Source organism: Wyeomyia smithii, chromosome 2, assembly GCF_029784165.1.
Source record: "Wyeomyia smithii strain HCP4-BCI-WySm-NY-G18 chromosome 2, ASM2978416v1, whole genome shotgun sequence".
Taxonomy (NCBI): domain Eukaryota; kingdom Metazoa; phylum Arthropoda; class Insecta; order Diptera; family Culicidae; genus Wyeomyia; species Wyeomyia smithii.
The window spans coordinates 30,617,954-30,644,743 of NC_073695.1; the positions used below are offsets into that span (position 1 = coordinate 30,617,954).

Below are 26,790 nucleotides of genomic sequence, written 5' to 3' on the forward strand. Positions count from 1 at the left end.
ATAATGGCAGTCTGGCGACACACACTGAGAAGAACCGAGCTGCTTCTGAGACGTGGTGACCAACCACAGGACAAGTGTTTAATTTGAAGACAGCCACAGGCGCGACCCGCTGCTATGGTCTGTTACTGCTGAGTGCCGATATCTGCTGTTACTGCTGTCAACGTTGTGGACGGTCCATGCAGTTCACCCTCCGACTAATGAATGTAGCTAGTTTTCCCAGAAACACTCTTTTATAGCCGAAGGGTGCTACGTTATAGGCCACGCCTTTCAGTTCAGGTTTACCATTTTCTTATGTTTTTTAGACGAATTATTTCACAATTCGCATTTGATTTTTGTATCCAGCGAATAAACACAGATGGTGCTCTCACATACGCAACGGTTTTAACCCGTATCTTATTGCGGTTTGTAACATCAAGCGATTTCGTTTGCTCGCTGTTGCGTGTTGCATCATATTGCAACTTGGCAACTGGGAGACGACGAAATTCTGTTACTGCTGATTGATTGAATCGACTTCATATTAGCTCTGCATAGTCGAACTAACTGCTTTCGTGAATGCGTTCTAACAAGGCAGTTTGTTATTCAAAGTTGGTTATGCTGATCGCAGCTTTTGCGCTGCCCCTACAGTGGGGGGTTTACTAAATAAAGTGAAAATTAGACAACTACAATAGAATTTGATTGCATCCCGCACAGAATGTCTGCTTGTGTTGATGCCAGAAAATTATCAACCTTCAATTATTTGTTTATTTGCCTTGAAAAAAGCATTTTGCGGTACAAAATCGGTTACTGATTGCAACTTTTGAGCTGCCCTAACATTGGGGGAATTAAGATACAGGGACAACATGCACTGTGGAAGCTATTTTACATTCAGTTAATTCGACGGGTGCGACAGATTTAAATTGCTAGGATGCAACACAGAATGCTTGCTTGCGTTGACAAAAATTATTAACTTTCAATGACGTGTTTTTTTGCCTTGAAAAAGGCATTTTCATTTCCAAAATTGGATTTCCTGATGGCAATCTTCATGCTGCCCCAACACGGGGGGAATAATGGCTGACTGGCGACACACGCTGAGAAAAACCGCGCTGCTCCTGAGACGTGGTGACCAACCACAGGGCTAGCGCTGCTGCTAAGGAAGGACGACTGCTGTTGTCGCTTTCTAGAACTATTATGAGCGGCTCCGGCTGAAACAGGCTCTTATATACTTATATAGGCCAAATAGCACGTTTTCAATTGCAAGGTATATGATCCTGTCGACCGTGCTTGGGAAGCAAGCATATAACGACCAATCAGAGGTCGTATTTTTCGTTTTGACAAGGCTTGACTATTTTTAATAGTACAATAGTGTGAATAATAAAATTACAATTATCTTATTTTGGGAAGAATCTTAGAAGATTTTCCAATCTATTGCTGCAAGAACGAAGGAAATCCATCGAACACTAACCGATTTATTAGCATTTGAAATTGGACATATTTTTCACTTTTTTCGGTTTTAGATTTTCATTTCACATCCCTATGTAGCCGAACTTCCTGAGAGAAGTATTCTACTTCAAAAAAATCAATCATAGTCAGTGTTGGCACATTTTCATCTGTACATGAAGGGTAAAAATCTCTTTCATCTGTACTTTTTCTTCCGAAAATCTGTACCTGTAAAAGTTGTGTTGCATAGAAGTTTCACTTATTTCAACCTTAAAAGAGTTATAGAAGTTGCAAGTTTAAATGAATAACTTGGTCGTTAATGATGTAAGTGCACCGAGAAAAAATATCAGTTTTATTAATGGAGCCTCTAAATAATCTGTACCTATCTGTACCTTTTGACAAAAATCTGTTATCTGTACCATACAGAATCTGTACAACAAAAAAGAAAAAATCTGTACCTTCCCAGATAAATTTGTACATGTGGCAACACTGATCATAGTAACCCATGAGTCAGAAGGAAAAATTGACAGCTCTATCAGTCGTAAGGGGTGGGCGAAACGGCGGCTCTGAACCGCTTCCGAACCGACGGTTGCTCACCGTTCCGAACCGACTCATATGAATGGTTCATGGTTCACAAAGATACACGAGCGATGACAGTTCGTGTTGTCTCGGTAAACTCCGGGTTCTCGCGAACCATCAGTTTTGGTGCGCTCAAAAAACCGTCCTTCATTTTCCTGAGCTGTTCGTTCTTCCGCTCTTCTCTAAGAACCGGCTCGTATGAACGACTCGTGAGCCGTTCCCCCATTCCTAACTCTAACCGTGGCCGGGTGGTCAGTGCAACCGGCCAAAGAGTGAAAAAATACCTGCCGACGATAGACATACGGCAGTTCCGTCCACTGATCTCAGAACTTGAGGCAATGATGCAGCGGCAGTGGCTTAATAAGATGGTCAAGTCAATTTTCCCGGCATATCGCGACATGGCGGTGGTGATGGGCGACGAGATCTATCTCACCCTGAGTGGCAACGACTGGCAGGGCACTTCGTATTTTACTTCCCCCACGAAGAAAGTGAGCTCCAAGGTGAAGTTCATTTCATACTCCCTCCAGAAGGTGCTTCTGTAGCTGACAATCAGCGAGAAGGGGATATCGAAGCCGCCGGACTGGCCGTGAACGGGAAAATTTATAGTACGAAGTGCCTGCTGGAAGGTGCGTCGTTCATTAAGAAATACCATAAAGGCGGAAACGCTACGCTCTGTCCAAATCTGGCGTCTCTTCTTATGTGTGAGAAGTAATGAACGTGATGTGTTTGCTTTTTGCTTTAATACTAGGAAAATAAAGAAAATCTATTCAGATAAGTCCAAAAACATAACTCCAGGCATCCAAACACGGCACTCCACTGTGCAATTTTCGGACAATATTGCACTGCTTTTTATGGTGATTTTATGAGTCAACGAGTTTTATTTTTAGTTGATACTCGCTTCTCGTCAAATTAACTCCGAGGTGACTTCTTTACGATAATCTCTTTTTTTTTATTAAGAAAAGCTTCCCAGCAGGAGTATATAGTTTTTCCTTATTCATGAAAAATTGAAAAACGTATATGAAAATAGCAGAGCTTTCAATTCAAAAAGTTCATTTCACTCAGTAGTTGAGCTTGAAATTATGTAAATCTTGAAACTCTTGAATATTTAGAATTTTTTATTAGAAGAACAGGCATTTGAAGCGGTACCTACTTGATATATGACGTTACACTGAAGTTTTTATTTTGCATTCTAGTTTTTCCTACACCTGACTATTATATATAAACAAAACGTCACCGCTGAGTATAGCAATTTTTTCGAAATATGGGTTTCAAGGCAATTAATCACTAATCAAATAATTTTCCAATTACCAATCAAAATCTGTGAAAATGCTTTAAAATATTTCATTAATTGTCAACAGTGAAAAAAGTGCAAACATTTACTATGTTCACTGCGTTAATGCTACCTAACGTTGCTGTAGTATATCTATTCATACTCAGCTGAAGCACCTAATAATGAGAACTTCACTGTCCTAACGAGTAAAACTGGCTTTGTTACCACAGTGCCCGTGGTTGCCGCGTGGCGAATCTTATCCGTTGAATTACATCAGCGCCTACTATAAGAGCTTATCACTATGAGAACCAACTCAAGTACGTAAGCTACGCTATCATTTCGGCTTCCTTCCTTTGAAAAGATCCGCAGCTCCGTGGTTTGTGATAGCAACAATGTATAGCACTGTACATCGATTTACCGATTCGAATTGTGTTCGACGCGAACTTTGATTTTAATATATACGGAATTTTTTTAGAATAAAAAATCCTTGTTCAAATAGTGAACTCAGTCAGATATCACAAGCTATCGCTACGAACCACAAAGCTACACACATTGTTCTGGCTGCAATACTTATGGCAAATTAGCTACTGTACCACGCTATTCAAAAGAACCGGTTTGAACCATAATTAATCGAAAAGTAGTTTAGAGGGAAAAAACTCACATACCATCAAATTCAAATTTAGATTTATTAATTTCATGCCCGCTGTGTATAATGCCTAAAACGATAACTCATAGTCGTCTAGAGGAAAATAGATAAAGACGGCCACACTGGAGTTTATGTAAAGCTGCGTCGGGTTTGTTCGAAATTTCGACTTGCTGATTCCTAGAATCTTTTCTTTGCAAGAGATTGCGAGGAAACTTGTTTTGCGTGCAAGGAGAAAAAATAGATGAGCACATCTTAAACTTGCAACCTGCAGGTAAATTGTGTTCATCGTTATCAAATCCAAAAGTGACGTTATGCGTCTATTTTCCCCTATACCATGTACTGCGTATCAGTAAAGGGTAAATTTCGTGGCGGCGCTCTGCACCCGTCATCAGGTGTTGCTAATCGCAGATGACTCCGACGTGAAGATAACTGCGAGGCGATAGACGTATACAATACCTATGTGGTTCGGATGAGCCGACAAAAACACTATCAGTGTAATAAAGACACAAGTATTGGTACCAGGTACAGGTACCAGTTGGTATCTAGTGCGGATTTTCCCAAGGCAGGTGCGCTCGAGCAAGGGACGTCTGCATAAATTTGACGCTGATGATGTCACATTCATAAAGCCGGCAACCGCATTCGGGGGATTGTTAGAGCTGTTTCAGGTAGCTCCGAAGAAAATTTCAAGTGCAGTGACGACTAAGGACATTCATTATCGGTGTCTAGTCATGCACCACAAAAGTGTGAATCAGAAATGAATCTTCTGGATGTTAGTCTGCAAAAATATCGAGCAGAAAAAAATTTGCATTCCATTCTTTGTAACAGGTTCGTTTGTTTTTAATTCAACATAGGTATCCTCTGTGTTGCAACTTTGTGCATGTTTAAGCACATTGTTGAACTGAATTTGTAATGACCAAACGTTGGTTCTTCTTTGTCGAAAAAGCGATAACGCAAATGTAAACAGCTCGAGCTTCCCATGGACTGATCAAAACAAATTCGCACATGAATCGGTTTTTGTTTGCAGTTTTGCACTTTCAATTCAGAACTAAAAATGTGGTTGATTCCATGTAGGTATCAGCCAAAGCGCATTAAACCTGATTACTCTTGATGTGATGTAGCTTTATTTGATGGCATTGATGTTCATTGGTGATTCGTCGGATGTGTAAACGTTGTATAATTCTGCACTGCGAATTGAATTCATACACTTTCTGAAATAATATTTATTTCAAATATGAACAAACCACTTTCAACATAAATGGGAATAATCCCATATAACATAGGGTAGTGCAGCCATCCTATGCAGAAATCTGCCGAGGAGAACCACTGCCGAAGCCGTTCGCTACCCTACATTCATCGGCAGCGTTGCAGAATAATCAGAAATGCAAAGGTTTTGGGGGTTTAAACTTTTGTCTACACTTTGCAAAATTTAAGAATGTCTAAAATAGTAATGACTATAATAAGAGCAAATAAAAACTTATGGAGGCCTCAATATAATGAAGCGTGCACAGGCAGAAACTCTAAGAAAAGACAGTTAGGATGTTGGGCAAAACCATAAAATGTTTAAGTTAACAATTTCTGGATTTTTATTTTTTAACGATGATTATGCTGAATTTTTTTGTTCAGTAGATGTTTTTTTTTCTGAAATAATATTTAAGTGACGGCGTTCAGAACGACGTAGCTAAGGATGTTAAGGTTCAAAACCATTTTTTAAGATCTTATATCGAAAGTGTTATGCTTTATTCACTGATCAAAATCCAGAATACCGATTGCAAAGGCTTAGTTAATCTTTTATACTTTGGCCAGAGAATTTTGTGACTATATCTGTTTTTGAGAAAGAGGCTGCTGCACGCTTAAACTGAAATTTTGCTTGCGTAGGGACTTTTTTCAAGAAGACAAAACTTTTGAGACTACCATTAAACTAAATTCGGTAGCAGGAAAACACTTAATTTTTTGCGTTGTTCTCTTTTATTCTCTCTCTGCAATATTCTTACGCGCTCAAATCTTTACTGCAACGCAACTCGTATCGAGAGTGTGCGTGTGAGTGCTCCAAATTATTGTTTATCGAATCCCGTTCTGTTACATGGTATTCATTGGTTTAGATTACATTCTTTCTCTTCTCGCTCTCTCTCTCTATCTATCTCTCTCTCTCTCTCTCTCTCCCTCTCTCTCTCTTTCTCTCTCTCTCTCTGTGTTTCTCTCTCTTTCACTCTCTTTATTTCTCTTAACCTGTTTTTTTAATATTCTCAAAGTCCACATTTCTTATCAAAATGATTACATCTTACGGCAACACAGGAGGCAAATTTAAAAAAAAAAACGAATACATCGAAAGCGCAGCGAAGAAAAAAAAATCACCTCTAGCGATTAATGAATACATATGAAACAAGCCTAAGATGCGTTGACATCGTCGTCAGTATGCGAAAAACAAAGTATCTGTGCTGGTGCACTCTCTTTGCTTTCCTCTTTATAATATATTTCTATTCATTAGTGTACACCACAACACGTGGTTCTCAATGTGCACAACTCGGTATATGAAGTTATTCGTCTCTGTTACACAAAGCAATCTTGTTATATCCTTATCATTTGACTCATGAATATGATTTTTTGTCAGAAAAAGAAAGAAAATGACAGTGTATGCTCTCCTACTCTCGCTTAAACTCAACCGCTGCCGAAGTAGTCCCTTCCCCCACACATCCCCTCTCACCGCACCACACCTCTGCTGCTGTTCTGGCGACATGATATTCTCCTGTTACTATCCTTTCTTCTCCTAACTATCGGCCTATGGAGAGACAAACGCAACGATCGAAGCTGATATAGTCTAGTCATGTGTTTGTTTTCTTCCAAAGTCCTATGCACCATATGATTATTTCATTATGGGTTGAGAGGATTCAAGTTTAGTCGCGGTCTGTACACTTCATGAAGTGCACATGTGATGAATAAATGACGATTCATATTCGTTTCGTTTCCATTACTGCTTAAGCGTCACGAAAAATGTCCACTTTCAAATGCAGCCTTCCATAGAGGACGGACCAATAGAGCAAATATATTAAATACCAATATAGTTCACTTACGTGAAATTATGAAGACAAATTGAAAATGACAGAAGCGTTAGTCACCTTTTCGACCGCTAGGTGCGCCACTTCTGATTTTGTTCTACACGACATGCGAAATAGAGCAACTTTTGACAATAATATTACCCTAATGGGTACACTGAAAAAAATTCACATTTTATTGTGAAGTGGACTCGGCCGAATATTTTATAATAATAAAGTTCGCCTATGCATAAGGCAATCCATGGGTAGTGTTCCACGGTTTGTACGTTTGTCGACCTCCGACAATATTTTGAGTTGTAAAATGGCGACTTCCGGTGACTGGGAAACTGCCGAAAATGACCAAATACCACCTAATATGTTTTTTTTTTTAACTAGAATGACGCTCAGAGGCCAGAAATTGTCTCGAAATGCCAGTTTGAAATCCAAGATGGCGACTTCCGGTTTTTGAAAAATCAGACAAAATTTTGAATTTCGAATTTTGAATTTTGAAAAGAGGAAAATGACTAAATACCACCAATATGGATGTTTCTTCAACTAAAATGACGCTCAGAGGCCAGAAATTGTCTCTGAATACCATTTTGAAATCCAAGATGGCGACTTCCGGTTTCTGAGAAACAGCGAGATATGACCAAATACCATCCAATATGGGTATTTCCGAAATCGTGATGATGCACTGAAACCACAAATCGACCTCAGACAACATTTTGAGTAGTAAAATGGCGACTTTTGGTGACTGGAAAACTGCCGTAAAAGACCCAAAAACAACCAAATATGGGTGTTTCTTTAACCAGAATGATGCTCAGAGGCCAGAAATTGTCTCCAAATGCCATTTTGAAATCCAATATGGCGACTTCCGGTTCCTAAACAACAGTGGCAAAAGACCAAATAACACTCATTATTGGTATTTCCGGGATTGTTATGATGCACTGAAGCTACGAATCGACCTCAGATAACATTATGAATTGTAAAATGACGACTTCCGGTAAATGGGAAACTGCTGAAAATAACCAAATAACACCCAATATGGGTATTTCTTCAACCGGCCGATTTCCATCCAATATGAGATGTTTCGATACCAGAATGATACACAGGAGCTAGAATCGACCACAGACAACATTTTGAATTCTAAGATGGTGACTTCCGGTTTCTGTAGAACAGCCGAAAATGACTAAATAACACCTATCATTGGTGTTTCTTAAACCAGAATGACGCTCAGGGGCCAGAAATTGTCTCCAAAAAAAAATAACCTAAAGGGACCAAATACCACCCAATATGAGTGTTTCTTTAACCAGAATGATGCATGGAGCTGAAAATTGACCTCAGACACCATTTTGAATTGTAAGATGGCAACTTCTGGGAAACAGCCGAATACTACTGCATATGAATATTTCCGTAATCGAAATAATGTATAGAAGCCAAGCATTGACCCTGGACACCATAATGAATTCGAAGATGATCACTTTCAGTTTCTGGAAAACAACGAAAATAACTGAATACCACCTAACATGAGTGTTTTCGGAATAGAGGTGATGTACTAAAGGCAAAAGTCGAGGATGTTGTCATTCCGATAAAACCAATAATTTCAAACGATATAAACAAATCGCAAGAAATCAATGAATTTGGAATGTTGAAAATTATTGAATTAAACACAAAAATAGGCGGAACGAAGTTTGCCGGGTCAGCTAGTAAATACATAAATATGCTGGTTAAAGCAAAGCTGCAAGTGATGAATATGAAGATTAGAACTCGAGAGCAAAAAATTCGGAGGGATAAAAAAAAACAAAAAATACTTTCAAAACGAAGAAAACTAAACATTAAATAATAGTTTTCGCATAACAGTTGTTATCACTAATTATGTTTGATTTGTTGAATATCTTTTATATATAATATAATAAAGCATTTAAACCAATTACAACATGATATGTATCCATACTTAAATTGTTAAATTGATAGAACATTCAAGTGTTATCTAAGCTAAAAGTTGCACAACAACCATATACGACTATTGACAACCATTGTGCGGTTTCTCCTTTTATCTTTTTCACGAGGTAATTGAAATATTCATTTAATTGTACACATCGTGGCCTGATTATTGAGCTTGAGCTCGACGGCCGCACATTTCGTAGTTGCTTCCCGTGATGGATCTGAGCTAGTGAAGTTACACAGGGAACCACGTATATAGCAACTTGGGATTAGTTTACCATTTACACGTCGTGGCCTGATTATTTGAATATTTCTTCTTCGTGCCTCGATAAGCTACATCTATTATATTATCAATATTCAACTCCCGGAATGGCGTTAGTTTTACATACAAACAATATACGCACGAAATCTGCAACATATTTTTTTCTGTGAAAGTATGAAATTGAGTCAACTAAATCTAAAATTGAGTAAATTCAGTTTCGTGTGTGAGAATGTCACACGCTCACAGAAATTCAACAACAATGCACAGTGATACAGTAAGGCAATGTAGGCGGACACGAGTTTTTCGATGCGATTTTGTGGTTTTAGAGTAAAATTTTTTTTTAAGAACTTGTTTCTTATATTTAGTCTATTTTTTATGTGCAAATGAAAATTAGGGTGGTCCTGAAATCGACTAAATGAAAAAACTAACTTTTTATTTGCATAAATAAATGTATACATTCATCGGCACAGTTGTAGATCAACTAATTTTAAGCAACTTTCGGTATTTCTTTACAATATTTATACAATATTTGTTCTATCAAATGATACCAAAAAATATTATTTATGTTTGCCCTATTTTTAAAATAGAAATAGTGAAAACTTTTCATCTGTATAATATATCGACAATGTTTTTTCGTCAAAATTGGCGTATTTTTGATTAAAGTTACCGAAGAAAACTTTGTTTTTAAATTTGAATTGAAAAAATAGAGCGAAAAGACTGTTTTTGGAAACCAAATTTCATGTCTACAAAAAAGTTTTTTTACAAAGTTACTTAGAATTAGTTGGTCTACAAGTTTGCCAAAGAATGTTTTATTTCGTTGATTTTAGGACCACCCTAATTTTCATTCGCACATGAATAGAGGACTATGTATAAGAAACAACTTTTTACAAAAACTATGGCTTTAAACCGCAAACCAAAATCGCAACGAAAAGCCTATGTCCGCCTAAATTGCCTTACTGTACCACTGTGCAATGAGTTTAGTTACCTTTTTCACCACAAGAGGGGGTGTTCCCTGTCTGTCTTCACGGGAATATATGGGAAATTCGAGAGTGAACTATATTGTTATTTTAAGATATTTGAATAGAGGAAACTGACGCTAGATCTTTGGATCTCCCGTTTGTGTGGGAAGCACCGTCATACAGAAATTTCCCCAGCTTTGTGAAAACTCAAACCAACCACCCTTCTCAGAACTACGCCATGATTTCAATTGAAGCACTGCAGACGATGGATTCGGTCCAAGGGGAATTGAAAACCGGCACGAGATGAACGGGATGGTGCATTTGCCTTTTTTGCCGCAGACCTTACCGTCCCACAGTGGTCTAAACTCGAAAAATCGTGATCGTTTTAGATTTGACTGTGAAATATTGATTTTATGTACCCAGTGTCTTCAACAAGTTTATTCGATATAACAAGGCCGTTCTTTTGGCGTTTTCGGTTCTTTGATCAATCCCCCTAGTTGTTAGATATAAAAAACTATTTTTTCTAATTTTCAAAATACCAGATTGCTTTCCTCAGCAAAGTTGTAGGAAAATCTATAAGAAAAAGAATTGCTGAACACTGTAATCTTTTATCTGTACGTCTGATATGACGAAATAAAGTTTTATGAGGAACACTCCTCAAAATTAGTTTTTCGTCCATAACTTTTTCTGTAATCGTCGAAACAGTTCAAGGTGTTCCGAGATTTTGTTCATTCTGCTAAACCTCGCATTTTTGTAGAACATTTTGGTTTGATATTTTCATTTGTTGTAAAGATATTTCTATTTTTTGCTGAAAATAGCCATATTTTGAGTCCATATTTCTTCGAAGGTTTCAGATAGTAGCAAATCAGACTGTATGGCTATTTTCAGCAAAAAACTAGAATTGAAGTTTAAATTTCTGCTTACTACCTTCTATACCAGAAAAAGAAGCCTCGTAGACGCAGCTTATTGCTGAAATAGGAGCAACTTGTAGAGTAGACTTCAATGTGTAACTTAGTTAACAACAAAACCCATGTTTATCACACATTCCAGTGAGAAAATTGCAGTTTAGTTCTCAAAAAACATTCGATTTCTCATTTGTTCCTTTCCAAGTGCTTCTTATTCTCTCCAATTCAACGTTTTTAAGACACTATTTTCTCAGCTTTTTAACGAAACCAACAGGATTGAGCTAGCTATCACTTTGCTTGTGCTAAACATCCGAAAAAAAATCACGAAAATTCATTTTTTTTTACCTTCCAAAGTAGGGTTTCCCCTAAAATGTTAACTTTGAGTCCACCACAAATTTTTAAAGGAAGAGATGAATCGTTACATTAAAAAAAAAAATACCCACATTTGTGATGGGCGATAAAAAATAAAAAGCATGGATGCCATTAGGAAATACGGAAAAATTTTGGAAGTTAAATTTGATTGAAATATGATTATTATTTCATGAAATACTGATAAAAAGTATTAGAATTTGGATAAGCAAGTCTTTACCAAACTCAGTCAAATCAATTCTTCTGACCACTTATACAAAATACTTAACTTTCTTCGCCTCAGGGGCGACTCGTCCAATGCAACCTGTGCATTGAACACGGGAACGCCAGGCAAAAAATATATTTTGAATGCGCATTTATATTCATATTCTATTGGTTTTTAGTTTCACTTTCAAATTGTAACAAATAGAATGACTTCTCTGATTACGCGGACATGATTGTGATTACTTCCTCAAACTGCGATCTTCAGAATTTGTAGTTGAACAGGCAGGTTCCAAAGCCACGAGTCGCCCCTGCTTCGCCATGGATCGCAATTGATTTACAAAGCTTGCGATTTTGACAAACAATACCAGAAACATGTTTGAAACCACTGGTAAAGTGTCGACAATATTTAACAATCTCAGGAAAACTTTACGCTTATATAGCTAAATCTTTGTTCTAAAATCTAAATCTAGTTAAAATCCCACCAAAAAATAAATTTTTCGCACAGCTATGAGTGTGACTGATTCCAACCACATAGTTCAGCACCTTCGAACCGAAGTAACTAGATATCCGAACAAATCGCACCAATAACGACCATGTGTGCTTCCTCATGTACTTAAAATTCGTAGGACGGAGCGATTGCTCTGTTTGGAACGTGCGCAAACGCCAACAGCTCCGTAGCTCGGATGACCGAGGTCGTCTGTGCATTTGTGGATGTGATTAGCCTCCGTGTCCTGATTACAAACTATACCATCCGAGAACATGTGCTTCACCAGTTGGGTGCCTGCCCATGTGTATGGGGGCGAGGGCAGTCATCGCGTATCAGAATGGGGGTGATTCTGATTCCGTTATCGAAAAAGCCGATGTACCCTGTACGATTTTACAACAGCTTGGGGAATTGGAGTTGCTGCCGACTAGATGCTGCTGCTGCTGTAGATACGAGTATTACGTCTTTCTTTGCATGATTGGACGAAGTTATTTATTTAGATTCTGTCATAAATTTTATTGGTTAAAATGTGGGTTCAGACTGCAACAATGTTTCGTAGTATTATTTCCAAGATATATCTAAAACACAAATGGATTTCATGGTAAAATAAATGGTCAAGAAAATATACACAGTCGTGGTAAAATTGGCATGACAAAATATTAATGAAAAGATAGATTTAAAAAATGGAAAGTTTAGCTGTACATCGTGTACAAAATTGATACAAAAATTTACTTATTATCAACTAATGAAATTTTTTCGAAATTTTGATATCAATTATATAGTGAACATCTGCTTTGGTGCCATTTTCAAACACCAGAAGTACATCGAAGTATCGCACATATCGTACTTATCTTATCCTATCTTATCAAGAAAGTATATACGAGAAAATATATATGGTACGCAACAACCAATCCTCCAGGAAATAGATAACTGAAAAGTGGATTGTTTCAACAATAGTGCCACTCAATACTTTCAATACAAAGATTAAACAATCGCACTACCTAGCAAGAAAACTGTACCATCGCTATCGGCTGCGAGCTTTGAATTTTTTATCAGCGCAATCGATTGAATGTTTACTGCAAGGTTGTCATGTCTTTTTAATAGCATTGAATGAATTATTGCTCGAAGGACTTGCAAGCACGGATTTGCAGTGCGTATGTATGTTCAAACCGCACGCAGAATGACTTACACATAGGTAAGAAACCGTATAATCATTTTGTGATAAGTGCTACCGATCTGTACTGTTACGATTATGGCAGTGTCATTCCACATGAATGATGTGATTATCAATCATAATTTCATAGAATTTATATGTCGTTAGAATTTCGCCACTTAACAAATTTTGATTACCCCATCTATCGTATCATCTGCCAGCAACCGAATTAGTACGCTTTATAGAAAACTAGCCAGTTAAATCGAGTGGGAGAAACATAAAGCACTGCCATATTCACTCGCATACCAATTAGGTTCAATTAAAACATCTCTTCGATCTACACAAATAAATGTCTGTACGAACGATCGTTGTTAGCGCGATCGCGCATGTCGTCTCGAATATCCATCTGCAAGAAAGCGAGAGGGGAAGCAATTTCCCGCGATAACTAGAGTGTTTTATTGTTTCACATTTGACGTGTATGCGATGGAAATCCTATGACCAACAGTATTTACTTGTCGAGGAATGTTCGATCGCGATGACTGTCGCGTAACCCTGTCCTGCCTGTCCTGCACCCCATAAAATTACTCGAGTGGGGTTAGTCACAATATTCCAGTTCACATCGCATGTGACAGTCGCATGAGTTTTGTCCCATATTACGTGCTCCACTGGTTTAAACAATTTGGCAAATATTTAAGAACCACAGGGAGAACTTTTTTACCAAAAAATCAGATTTTGCCAAAAAAATGAAAGCAAATTATAACAACAAAATGACAAAAATTATCTGTAAATTATAATTTTCAGAAAAAAATCTAATATAAGCTACCTCAGTTTTTCTCACAAAAACTTTCTCATGTCCAACACTGTTTCAAGCTTTAAATGTTTCATAGAGTTAAAACACTTTTTGTTAGAAGAAAAATCTGCTTAGAGTACCCATTTCGAAATGTTTAGAAGAGTTTTAGGCATCCAAATTATCTATCTAAAATACTTGAGCTGAGAGGAATCTGCGATGACAGTTTTTGTTTTATTCTTTTCTGGGATTACTGGCTGGGCGCGTGAAGCGCTCGAAGCTCTACACCTGGCCCGAGTCATTGAGTCAGAGAGCCTTCAAGAATCAGACAAGCCTATGGCGACTTATTAAAACACAGTAGCGTATTGATTCCGGAGGTTTTCTGACCAAAGATCGTCGAACGCATGTTTTCGAGCGCAATTGTAAATGATGCATGACAATAAATGTAAAATATGAAGTGAAACAAATGGGAAAATGGGTATCTTAATTCAATAACCTAATTTTTTGCAATGCCATCATCATTTTGTTCAAGATGCTCTTTTTCAAATAAGGCAATCCACGGGTGACGTTTTTTTGCTTGTACGTTTGTTATTGTTGCTGTTTTTCAAGCTGCAAAATCAAAACACGACCAAAACCGAAATCTTTTAACGTCGGCAATAATATCAAAAGTGATTTTATATTGTTGTATTTAGGATTGGCAATCGCGATACTAGAGCTACCGATCGGATAACATTTGTTTTTCACGCTTCTGGATCCGGATTGCATCCAAGTTGAAACCGATCGAACGGATCGAACACACATAAAGCTGTCTTAAGTTGAAAACAGACTGAAATCAGCTGATCGCAACTGTCTCGTGGATTGCCTTATTCTTCAAATTGTCGCGACAACTCGGTGGCATGGGTAAATCATTGATAATAATATCAAGAAGAAAAACAAAAGAATGGGTGAATTTTTTCTCGTAATTTTAAAAAAGGGTACACAAATACATCCAACTACTGATTGAGCGTTGGCATCGAGGAAATTGATAACATAATCTTATGATTACTATACCAAATTCCCTTACTGAGCCCTTTTGGCCCTTCAATAGAAAGCACGTCCTAATTGCAACAAGAACCAATTAAAACGGCTTAACGGTGTTAAGCACGGTATTAATCAATTCAACAAGATGACTCATACATTCAATTCAATCACCGTTATCAACATTCAAACTTTATCTCTCTCACGGCCGTTTCTGTGAAAAGACTCTAATGAGCATTATTTAGATTCATATAAAATCATTCAAGTAAGAATATGCAACATGCTATTAGGCTATGTTTTATTATTTCCTTGTTGTTATATATGGTCAAAAAGCCCATTAAAGTCATACCAAAGGACGTTTGAGGTGTTTTACAATAAACAATAAGCAGAGTGGAAATTAGCAAATAGGAAATGCATCATATTAATATGAAAAATCAGCCAAATGCCAGATATTCTTGATTGCCCAATCTTCAAGCACCCATTACATAAACAATAAAACTAATTAATAATACCTTCTCTTAAAATTATATTTATGATACTAATGCATTATATAATAGGTACATATGATGAGTCATACAATGAATTGCACTTGTGCATGTGATACATGACCTCATATGATGGCAATAATTTTGTTCACTTCTTCTAGTAACGTGCAATTCTTTTATTATGGCTTTACTTCTTATGAAAGTAAAACACTTTCTGAACATCGCAAGAATCACATTCCATAGAATTGTTCCCCGTTTTCCCACTCGGAATTTTAGAACTTTCAGAAGTGAATGTGACCGCCATTGGTTTACTGATTTGTCTATAAGCCACGTCAAGGTTCAGTTTTATCGCAGGGAGAAATCTGCGATGATAGTTTTTGTTTTCGAGATCAAGTTTTTTCAGTGCTTTCAAATTAGATTTAGTACTTTCAGTTCAAATTTTTCAATATTTTTGAATGAAAAGTAATACATTTTCCAAAAAGTTCATGAGACGCATGGGCGTTCAGAAGCAGAAAACGTTTTAGTTTGCCATCTTCAATGTACAACAAACCAGTAGCTGCAGCTTTGTATGGATCGATAACGGCGCCGGCCACGTCCTTACGAACGTTAGGGTAGTGGCGGATGCTGTAAGGAAGGAGATGTAGCAGTTGTTGCTGTCGGAGACCGAGTTCACCTCTGCATCTCCACGACTGTGACGGAAAAGGCTTATGTCACCGTGGTGAGTGACTGAGCCGGACAGCAGCGAATATTGGACACGAAAAAGTCTGTTAAAAATTTTTCTTCTCATTTTAAAATGTTCAGAAGAGTTTAGTGCAATTAAATTGTCTATCTAAAAAACTCAATTTGAAAAAATCTCAGATGACCATTTTTTTTCAAAAATCACTTTTTGTTTTTAAAATTAGTATTTTTAGTGTAGGATCTCCAAGTTATTTTTTTAAATGTTTTTTTTTTTTATTTTCAAATGAAAATTTAGACAATTTACTAAAAGCCATCGCTTGACAACTTTTTCTTACTCTTATCATTGTTTAGCTATATCGATTTATGAAATTAAATAACTTAGCAAAAAATTGAATAATTTATCAAAACATAAAACAGAAAAATGTGAATTAAAAAGCAGACTATAAAATAGAGTAGTCTATTGTATGTCAGCTAATGTTCACTATCATGAACCTAAACCAGTTCGATGTTCTGAAAAAAAACTTGGTTGAGAATTTCAATTTTCTCGTTTCCTCAACCAGTTTAATGATTTGCTGTTACAAGTTACCTTATACTGATGTCTTGAATACCATTGAATATATGATAACTATCAACTTGTCGCTGGCCTATTAAATTTTTATCCTCTAAAAAAAATATTACCTCGCTCCAGAAATTACTGTTACATATGTTCACATGCATCACACAATCTGTAATTGGTTGTACATGTTTGACATACAAGTCTCCACAGCTGGCTGTCCCCATTCGCTCTTTGTTTTACCAATTTCAGATTTGTGACATACTCTACTTTTCGGTGGGTGGTGCCAAACATGACTTTTCAAAATGCTCCCGCTGGATGAACAATAATTTTCGGAGTGCAACTTTTTTCCTAAAACCAAATTCTACTCACCTTTACCAAAGCATGAGGATTATAGAATGCAAAGGATGAGTTTACAACGTTGTAGTACGGAAAAGAGAGATGACTTTTCGCCTGCTTTGTTCTCCGCTGGAAAAAACACCAACGTTCTCGAAGTGCTTATTTTTTATCATTCACCACTAGGCCCACAGTTGCAGTGGAAATACTATTCAACCATATCGGATCCTACCTAGCCGAATAAAAGAGAAACACTCCAACTATGTTCTTTGGGTGACTTTTCTTTTTGTCTAGCCCTTCGAGATAACTTTGCTATTATCGAATTTTTAATCGGCTCTAAAACCCACTCTGCTTGGCCATTAATGCTTCTACGTGCTTCTTAAAGCTGTTTTACAAATAATGCATTAAAGTGCCTTAGTACCGCGTGCAAAATTCACAAGGGTACCTAACACACATAATCACTCTTTGCCAGTTTGCTTTTTTCACAAGTTCCGGAAATCGGTGATTCTCCCATGCCTTTGCTGCTGTTGTTTTTTCCAGTCACATTGAGGCCAACACTCAGCTTAACAAAATTTGATATCTTGTTAGTTCCACAGTGAATATTTGCCACAATGAAATCAATCTTCAATCGCACGACGAATCTTTGAATGGCTCATCTTCACACAACTGCGATCCAAATCACTGTAAACCGGATTCAGGTTGCCATAAGCACCAAACCGATTCGTTATCAATTCCTTCGAATGTCTTGCTACGATTGCGTAGTTCGTCCTTGGGATAAATCGAACTCTTTAGCACACGCATTTGTACACTACACACCATCCAAGCTAACTCTTCTTGGGAGAAAGATATCTTATATGTCAATGTCAACTATGCTGTACTTTTGTCACTTTTGCAAGACCAGCTGAGAAACAAATATGACAGACACTAGGATGCAATGAAATGAATTTCTCTACCTGTGTTATCTGTTTGTGTAGAAAGCACACTACACGTTGGTCCTGAGGGTAGAGTCACCCCGGTCGGCTCACTGGCAGGTAGGCGGTGTTAAACCTGCCAGGAAATAGAATAAATTCCGGGAACGCACGCACGACACGAAAAGGTCGACGTTGAACACAGTACTGTGACGATTGTGGTAGTAATAATTTCTCTAGTCTCTATTTTGCTTCGGAGTGATTTTATAGCTGTTGTTGGTGTTGTTTTTTTCTACAAGACAGTTTGCCTGCTCTAGCCGCAGATGTTTACGGCTCTAGAGTGAGTAACAAAAGATAATTCATCGCGTACCGTGTGCCTGGGTGACAGCAAAAAAAACTCCAGTATCAGTAATAGTCAGCCTATACTAGTCAGCCTATACACCAGAGTAGGGAACCTATATATTAGAGAAATGACAAGACACTCACCGTTAAGGCAACTGTCAACATCAAAACGGATAACGGCAATGCAAAATTATACAGATCGCCCGTTATGATGTTGACAGTTGCCTTAACGGTGAGTGTCTCGGCGTCTCTCTGGTGTATAGGCTAACTACACCAGAGAGACGCCGAGACACTCACCGTTAAGGCAACTGTCAACATCAAAACGGATAACGGCAATGCAAAATCATACAGCTCGCCCGTTTTAATGTTGACAGTTGCGTCAACGGTGAGTGTCTCGGCGTCTCTCTGGTGTATAGGCTGACTAATCAGTAATGATGATACTACGACATGATAAATAATATTTAACATGATGACGTTCGCTTCATTCATTTGACATCTTGCCTTTTTCGCCTTCTTGCAGTCCCCTCGGTGCGAGGCCATCTGGCGGAATATTTAATTTGAGCGTTATCAATTTCCATTGACGGAATTACGGTGGATGCAACTTTTATGGTAATAGCGACCAGATCGCGTATTTTGATATCAGAATCCATACAGCAGGTTTCTGGAAACTTTGGTGTATGACATTTGATATCAAGATTGGCGATATCACATGATATCCGCTGTAGCATGAACCGGTTATTAGGCACCGATAACAATCCCTCAAATGGAAACATGACACGGTCACGCACATTATGTTAAGCTACCTGTTTAACAGATATTAGTATAACAATTCAAACAAAATTTTTAACATTTTGAAATTAGACAGCCTCTCTCCTCTTTTTACACTGAATGGTCTGAATGGTTTGGTATTAAACACCGTGGTTTCGCTACAATGTTCTAATTGGAATAAATATGGCATAGTAGATTTTTGAATATAGGTATGAATATAAAAAACACCATACTTTTAATAAGCAATCAACAATAAAATCTATTATCAATGAAACTTTGATTTTAATTAACACGCAATTTAAACAATTAACTTTTACGCCATTCGTTCGCTAGCATTAAGTTCGCATACGCACAATTTCAGTATTAGCTAGACGAACAATCCGGTTAAAATCGGCAGCGGTATGTGCCCGCCAGTAGTTGCACCTGCCCCAAATGACAGCCGGAAAGTTGGGACTTTGCACCCCATGAAATATACGGGCGATTGCACGACCGGTAAAGTTGTTCTCCGGATAACGTTGTATCAAGCTTCGTATATCGCCTAGCAGCTGATATTCGGGAGTGTCATCAACCTGTAAAAAAGAATATGTAGCAATCGTTGTTATACGATGTCGTACAAAAGTATACCTCCGGAACGAATTCTGTATTATCATTGCGGCTGTTGTCCTCAAAATATGCTCGTATGATAGTTTTCAGCTTATTAGAGGGTTCAGCAAGCTTTTCAGTGTTTCCAACAGAAACGTAGCTTGGGAAAGCAACCGATGAAAGTGCATCGAACACGCACTGAAGCTGTATTAGTTGAGTTTTTTCCTGATTTGTAACCCGCCTGTACAAGGAGTCTAAATTGGTGTCTAATTCATCATCCGATAGATCACCGGGTGCACGCATTCGGAAACCCAAGTCAAAGAAACTTACACTGATAGGTGAGCGTTTACGAACGTTTTTCTCTAAAATGATATAGATTAAAAGGTAATAGAAAAAAAAACTGTACAGATCCCTACCCACAACCCATTCGAGATTTTTCAGTTGAAATTTAACAACCCCACTGTCCCAACCGATGGCAGCAGCAACGTCTATAACATGAAACTCGATAAAAGTAGCCGCATCATTCGAATTTCCTTTTCTCAAATCTAGTGCTATGGCCATCGCAAGTGGCGGACAATCTTTGGCGGCGGCTCTTAGGGCCCTTGGGCCGGCATAAGACATTACCTTGCACATAACGTAAGCTCGACTCAGTACCTGAATGTAACGTTCTTCATGCAGTTCTAAGTAACACAATAATGTCGATATATTTTCCTCCGGAATGTCCAACTGCTGAACAGTCGATTCTATTGAAAAGCAAACTTCATGTCCAGGGCATACACGCTGGATGGTACTTTTCTTCGGCACAGTGGGCTTAGTTTCTCCAGCAGATTGGTGGAAATCTTCCGACCAATCAATATCTTTCAGGGCCTCTACCTGTTTGCGATGCTCTTCAGAAAATTTTCTGCAATGGACAATTTAAAAATACATAAAAACACATTCATTGCGAAGGGCTTCAAAAACATACTCATCCCTGAAGTTCTTCACACACGCGCAGGAAACAAAAATTTTCTGTAACAGCTTTCTTATCACGTGGCGATCAATTGAATTGGCATAAATGTGCCGACGTAACTCATTTCTATCGTTTCCTTTGCAGTCCAAAAACAAATGACAATGGGAAACATCTCCGTCGCGACCAGCGCGACCCACCTCTTGTACATAGCTTTCGAAATTTCTCGGCATGTTGTAGTGGATGATTGCCCGAATATCCGATTTGTTGATGCCCATTCCAAAAGCGATCGTAGCCACTACGATTCTCAGATCACCCCGCATAAAGGCGTTCTGAATACTTTTCCGCCTTGACGACGGCAACCCAGCATGATACGGTTCGGCAATGCAGTTTTCTCTCTTCCGCTTCTTGGCACCGCTAGCAGTATCCTTCGTGTCCGTTCGCCGCATATCCTGAAAGCAAGTCCGCAAAAATGCTGCAATTCGTTCACACTCGTCTCGTCTTGTGCAGTAAACGATTATCGATTGCAGCCTGGAGAAACGATCTGAGTGGAGCAAGTTAAGCAGGGCTGCATCTCGGTTCGCATCCTTTGACACCGACAGGATCAGATTGTCGGGCAACGGGATATCACTTATAATACCGTCCGTTCCATCGGGAATCGCCAGGTGATCCACAATGCTGAGTCTAAGAAGATATTTTCAGGCCGGTTGAGCACACATTAGTACCAGGGCTAATCTATTGATTCAGTTTACTTACCTGGTTTGAACAGTCGCCGTCGCCGTTAAGCCAAGGATGGTATGAACTCCAAGTTTTTCTTTGAGAACCTTAAATAGTCACATTAATTTTAATCATGCAAAAAATACCTATCATAATTGTAATAAATTTAATGTAAGAATTATCAACGCCCTGTGACACTGTCAAAACCTGAAAATCACATTATGAGACTCACCCTACAAATCATCAGATAGCTTGGACGAAAGTTATGACTCCACTGGGATACGCAATGTGCCTCATCAATGCAGGCAAACGCAATCGGTGGTAACTGTCGTAGCAGAGATCCGAACCCGGTGGATTTTTCACCGGAAACGACTGCTTCAGGTGAAATAAGTAGGACGTCTAGCTCTCCAGATGTGATTGCAGCCATCGTTTTCTCCCGCACTCTAAAAGAAATAAAAATGTTATTGAAATTTGTCATAACTAATGGTGTTACGTCCATACTTTGGTGTTTGGTTGGTATGTAAACATTGTGCGTTCAAAAAATCTGGAACGCCGTGCACTTGATCCTCCATTAGTGAGACAAGCGGGGATATCACCAATGTAACACACTTGCGTTGTTTTCTGTACAAATATGCTGGCAGCTGGTAACAGAGGGATTTACCAGACCCAGTGCTGAGCGTAACCAATGTGGACATGCCGGTGAGGACACGCATAATGGCCTTCTCTTGTCCTGCTCGGAACTGTTTATGACCAAACATTTTAAGAGCCTCGAAAACTTCTCTCGGTGTTGCTGGAAGTACGCCATCGGGTTGCAGCTGATACAGTGGTTCAATTTTGTCTTTGCTGCCAACAGTATATTCAAGGATGCCGGATGTTTTCAGAAAATCTTCGGGAATAGTGTGCCTAATATAGAAAGATTTTTCAGGCGAGTGATAAGGGTCTTTGCATCTTTCAGATTCGTTACTGGCACCTTCGCTAAAATTACTTGATCCTTCGGTTTCATCAGCTTTCCATGTCGGATTATCGACGATGGGAAGGTTCTGCATTCGGTTGGCGTGAACCACCAATGATTTCGCTTTTGCCATCGATTCAGCCTCCTCCAGTGTTGGAAATGGCGATTCATCTGCTTCTGCAGCATCTAGTGGAAGTAATTGCTCTCCTCGTACTTTGCAATTTCTGGCCATGTGGCCAACACCGCCACACTGGAAGCAAGTCAGAACACCTCCATCGCATCCTCCCATGTCCATTTCCGGCCCACTCATAGCAGCAATTTTCTTCTTTTTCCATTGAGCTTTCTTATACTTGCTGAAGTTAACAGTCTTTTTACCCTTTACATATACCTTCTTTCTGATATCAATACGGACAAAGTTTTCATTCAGTTTTCCTGCGGCCGCTTTTTTCTTCAAGATAGCTTCTTTATTAGACACAAGATTACGATCACTCTTACTTTTAGTAGCCGTTTCCTCAGCAATAGCACCCTGAATGAAATTTTCGGCAGCTGCACTTTGCATTTTAAGCTCGTTTAACTCAATGCGAGGTACATTGCTCAAACTTTCAATACCAAATTCTAAAACATACTCATTAAATTCCTCTGGTTCCTCCTGCTTCATTTCTTCCTGTACCTTTTTAACTGGACGACCTCGTGCTTGTTTTGTAATTTTCCTCTTTCCCTTGCCAATATTGCCACCAATTCGTGGGGCTGCTGGACTTTTCTTTGCACTTCCCGAGCGACGTTTGCGACTGCTTCCACGTGCGGATGGAGACACTGAAGTATTGGTAATATTTTTTGACCTGGATTTCCGTGGTCTTCCCTTCCTTTTTACTTCCTCCGGCTCAACCGCAGCAGAGCTTACATCGGCAGTATTATCATCATTCGAATCCACATCGGATGGATTCTCCTTTTTACTGACGAAATCCGGATCTTTATCATCGTCATCAAAGTCTTCAAAAGCATCAGCAACTGCTTCGTCTTCGCTGGCGTTTTGCACTTTGTAACTAACTGATTTGCGACCACGTGCTGGTAGTTTTCGTATAGGAACCTTGAAAGAGAAATCATATTATAAAATAATTAATCATTCATATCAAAAAATACCTTAGCTGTTGCTGGTTTGGTCTTAGCAGGCCCCTTTTTGCGTCCTCGGGTGGGTTGTGTTTCGTGTTTTTTCGGAGCTGCAGTTTCTGTTGGGTCTAAATTCTCCGCATCAACCTGTTTCTCACTACCCGTTTGCTCCATAGTTACAGGAACAACAGCTTCGGTCTCTTTCTTTTCCGCTTTTACATTCAAACTCGAAAACACTTTACGTTTCTTTGTAACATGACGAATATTGGTAGTGTTGTTCAGCGAACCATTTGCACCAACCAACTCATCCTCGCTGTTTTCCACCACTCCGTCGGAGTCCGACTGAATGGACCTATCGAGAGCCGTACTTTGGGCAATGATCTGTGTGTTACTGCTAAAAGAATTCATACTAAGAGCAGACAATCCAAAACTGCTTGAAACATCGACGAGTGCAGTATTAGAACTGTCTAACTTGGACAAACTGATGTTACCTAGTCCATACTTCTTAGGTTGACTAGCACCTTCAGGATTGACTACATCGCCTTGTGTTCCCGACTGACGGTTCAACCAACCTTCATCGAGCTGATTGACGGGAATTTTGGACTGTTGGCTTAAAGTCGAAACTTGTACCGGAGATGTTTGTTGAGCTTGCTTAGACTTTTCATTCAATAAAGTTTCCAAATCCGGAAGCGCATCTTTCCAACTGCCAGAGCCAAACGAAGTCTGACCCGATGCAGACGACAGTGTGCTACTCGAAAGCCTACTACTAATTGATTTTCGTGGATTACGGCTCGGTACCATTGAGGACACGTCTATCAGTTGCTTTATAAGAGTCTTCCCTCTAGGTTTTACTGAAGATTTTTTCTGTACCTCAACCACGGTCGATTTTTTCTTATTTAATTCCTTACCCCAAGCTCGTACATTCTGCTCCAATTCTTGCTCCGCTTCAAACTCTGACACATGTCCTGCAATTTGATCCGTTAAGAGGTTGCTGATTGACACATTCGATGCTTTCAATTCGCCGAGGTTGGAAAAGGAGCTATCTGCAACGGAACAGTCTTGCGAGAGTCCGGACTCCATTTGTGACACTAATGAGCTGTCGAAATCATCTTCGTCACCAAGCACATCTTGCAGTGTATTTTCCAACAGCGAGGTCTTTAACTTGTAATACATTTTATAAGCTTCTCGAACATCGTCTTTTGCATCTCTAATATCATGCTGTGGAAAAAAAGATCAAATTATTTTTTAAACCAAATATCGTTGGCTCAACATTCAAACCTTTGATGGAATCCGTCCATTTTTCTTACGGAACTCCTTTTCCCAAAGTTTCACTTTGTACTTGCACTTTTGATACCTGCTACGGAAGGCCGGATCCATTGCTGATGTGTAGAACTATTTTGGATGCAACATGCATTTATGCTATGATTGCAATTTCCAACATTATCACGTAACAAAATTTTAGTAAATGGTAAAAGATTGAAACGTATAAAAGCTGCAGAAAATTGCGCGCGCGTAGTCTACAGACTGCCAGGCTGGCAGTACTAGTCATAACAAAAACCGAGGGAATGAACAGTATGCATGCATGCACTGAGAAAAATAGTCAGCCTTTTTCTTGTATATCAAACATTCGCACACACAAAGAAAATATTACCAAGCGAACACGTGAAAACAAAGTAAATTTACATAAACCTGAATGTTTTCACTGGTTTAGGTAAATAATACGCGTAAAAGTAGGTGAAAACAACGCAACAGCTCAATAAAATGCGAATACCTAATTTTAAGTAAAAATTTGTATGAAGTTTTTGATATTGATATTGATGATTTAAGGTATTAAATTTTACCTAAATGATGACTTCCGTGCAGGTTCTCAAAAGTAGGTAAATCACTCTTACCTAAAAGTACCTTCCCGCACAAAAGAGCTGGATTGCGTCAAAATACGCATATGAGGGAAGTTTTATTTGCTGTGTACGGTACACGCCAACATTATAACCAGGGGGAAGACAACACGTAATCTTTTATTGTTTTAAGGGAGTGAAAAGTTCCTCGTGACTAAAGTGACAGTTAAATAGAATTTCTGCTGGGAGCCTGCCTCATCAAACGTCAAACTTGAAGGATTGAGATAGGGTCTCCAGCCCATTGATAATAACAGCAGATAATAACACATCAAATGGAAAAAGGGTTAGTAACGAAAGGCTGAAACTCAAAAGGCTGAAACCCGAAAGGCTGAAACTCGAAAGGCTGAAAAGTATGTTTCATAACGAAAGGCTGAATGCACAAAAGGCTGAAACCACAAAAGGCTGAATGAACAAAAGGCTGAAACATGAAAGGCTGAAACTTTTGTAACTTGAATCATAATCGTTGAAAAATTCGGACACATGGATAACAAACCTTTATAAGGTGACAGAGTTCAATGTTTGAGTATTAATTGGTTTGTGCAATGGAAAATTAATTTTCGGCAACATTTGAATCTATACACACTTGACTCTTGTACACGTTTCCTAGATAATTCAGGGCGAGACGGCCGAAGGCCGCGAGTGTGCGCCGGCGACCCGCCGTCGGAAGCGCCGGCCACTGCGGGGGGGTAGCCCCCCCGCAGAAATCACCTCTGTATAGGTTCGTTCGTTTTCCTAGGTCTACTGACTCGTAGGGGTGATCCCCTAGTTTAGTCCGAACGAGCGATAGCGAGTAAGGACAGCATATATCTCGGACAATCGAGTCGGCCGTAGGCCGCGAGTGTTCTTTTAGAAATGAACTTTGCGAATTTCAGCCTTATGATTTTTCAGCTTTTCGTGATTCAGCCTTTCGTGTTTTCAGCCTTTCGTGTTTTCGGCCTTATGTAGTTTTCAGCCTTTCGAATTTCAGCCTTTGTGTTTCAGCCTTTTGAGTTTCAGCCTTTCGTAGTAGACCCATGGAAAAAACGCTTCAGATTAATGATGAGTAAAATAATTTGATTAATGATGAATAATTTAAATAATAAAAATTTCTTTATTTTGTTGATGTGCTATTGTATTTTTGTATTCAGCTTTTCACGTACCATAATGGCGGTCGCTATAATGCGTGTTCACAATATGCGAACATCTCTGCTTACGTCAGTTTCGAGATTTCTGAAGAATTGGCAGCACAAATATTGCCAGGTATATTTTCTTTTTGATAAACATAAGAAGACTCGAAACTGATGTAAGCAAAGTTGTCAGAAGGATTATTTTTTACGCGTAAAAAGCCGCATTAACTTCAATCTTTTGGATGGTTTTTCTGACTCACTGGACTGAAAAATTTTAAATAAGGGACCATACTTAATTGACGTAGCATTTTTTTTTATTAATTTTCACCCCCCTCCCCCTCTTGCAGCATTTGGTCACAAAAGCTCACCCCCCCGCCTCAAAAAAACGTAG

At 38.8% G+C, this 26,790-nt stretch overlaps 2 protein-coding genes and 1 long non-coding RNA gene across 4 annotated transcripts in view; 1 reads left to right on the forward strand and 2 right to left on the reverse strand.

The window, feature by feature from the left end:
* The window catches only part of LOC129720294 (proton-coupled zinc antiporter SLC30A1), a 45,925-nt gene extending 27,559 nt beyond the window's left edge, over positions 1-18,366 (reverse strand). The window contains exon 1 of one of the 2 annotated variants that reach the window (XM_055671758.1): positions 18,030-18,366. The gene's annotated coding sequence lies outside the window, so the exon portion shown is untranslated. Of the gene's footprint in view, positions 1-17,112; positions 17,254-18,029 lie in introns of those variants that run through there. The other variant, XM_055671757.1, reaches the window with a different exon arrangement.
* On the forward strand, positions 18,125-19,368 carry LOC129720296 (uncharacterized). Its single transcript, XR_008727249.1, has 2 exons — positions 18,125-18,324; positions 18,847-19,368. It is a non-coding gene; the product is annotated as an uncharacterized LOC129720296 (long non-coding RNA).
* LOC129720293 (ATP-dependent DNA helicase Q4) lies at positions 19,328-24,930 on the reverse strand. The gene is made up of 9 exons (XM_055671756.1): positions 24,677-24,930; positions 23,432-24,616; positions 21,841-23,378; positions 21,572-21,782; positions 21,379-21,446; positions 20,641-21,306; positions 20,093-20,577; positions 19,719-20,038; positions 19,328-19,663 (listed from the first exon to the last, which is right to left on the reverse strand). Exons 1-9 carry the CDS (start codon positions 24,773-24,775, stop codon positions 19,430-19,432), a joined length of 4,806 nt encoding a protein of 1,601 aa, XP_055527731.1. The 5' UTR covers positions 24,776-24,930; the 3' UTR covers positions 19,328-19,429.
* Between the last annotated feature and the right edge of the window lie 1,860 nt (positions 24,931-26,790).

Coding starts and splice junctions, on each gene's coding strand:
- LOC129720293 (XM_055671756.1), bottom strand. CDS start 24,775: ATGGATCCGGCCTTCCGTAGCAGGTATCAAAAGTGCAAGTACAAAGTG. Junction 21,447..21,571: donor GCTATCTGATGATTTGTAGG/GTGAGTCTCATA, acceptor TGACTATTTAAG/GTTCTCAAAGAAAAACTTGG. Junction 21,307..21,378: donor ACGGCGACTGTTCAAACCAG/GTAAGTAAACTG, acceptor ATATCTTCTTAG/ACTCAGCATTGTGGATCACC.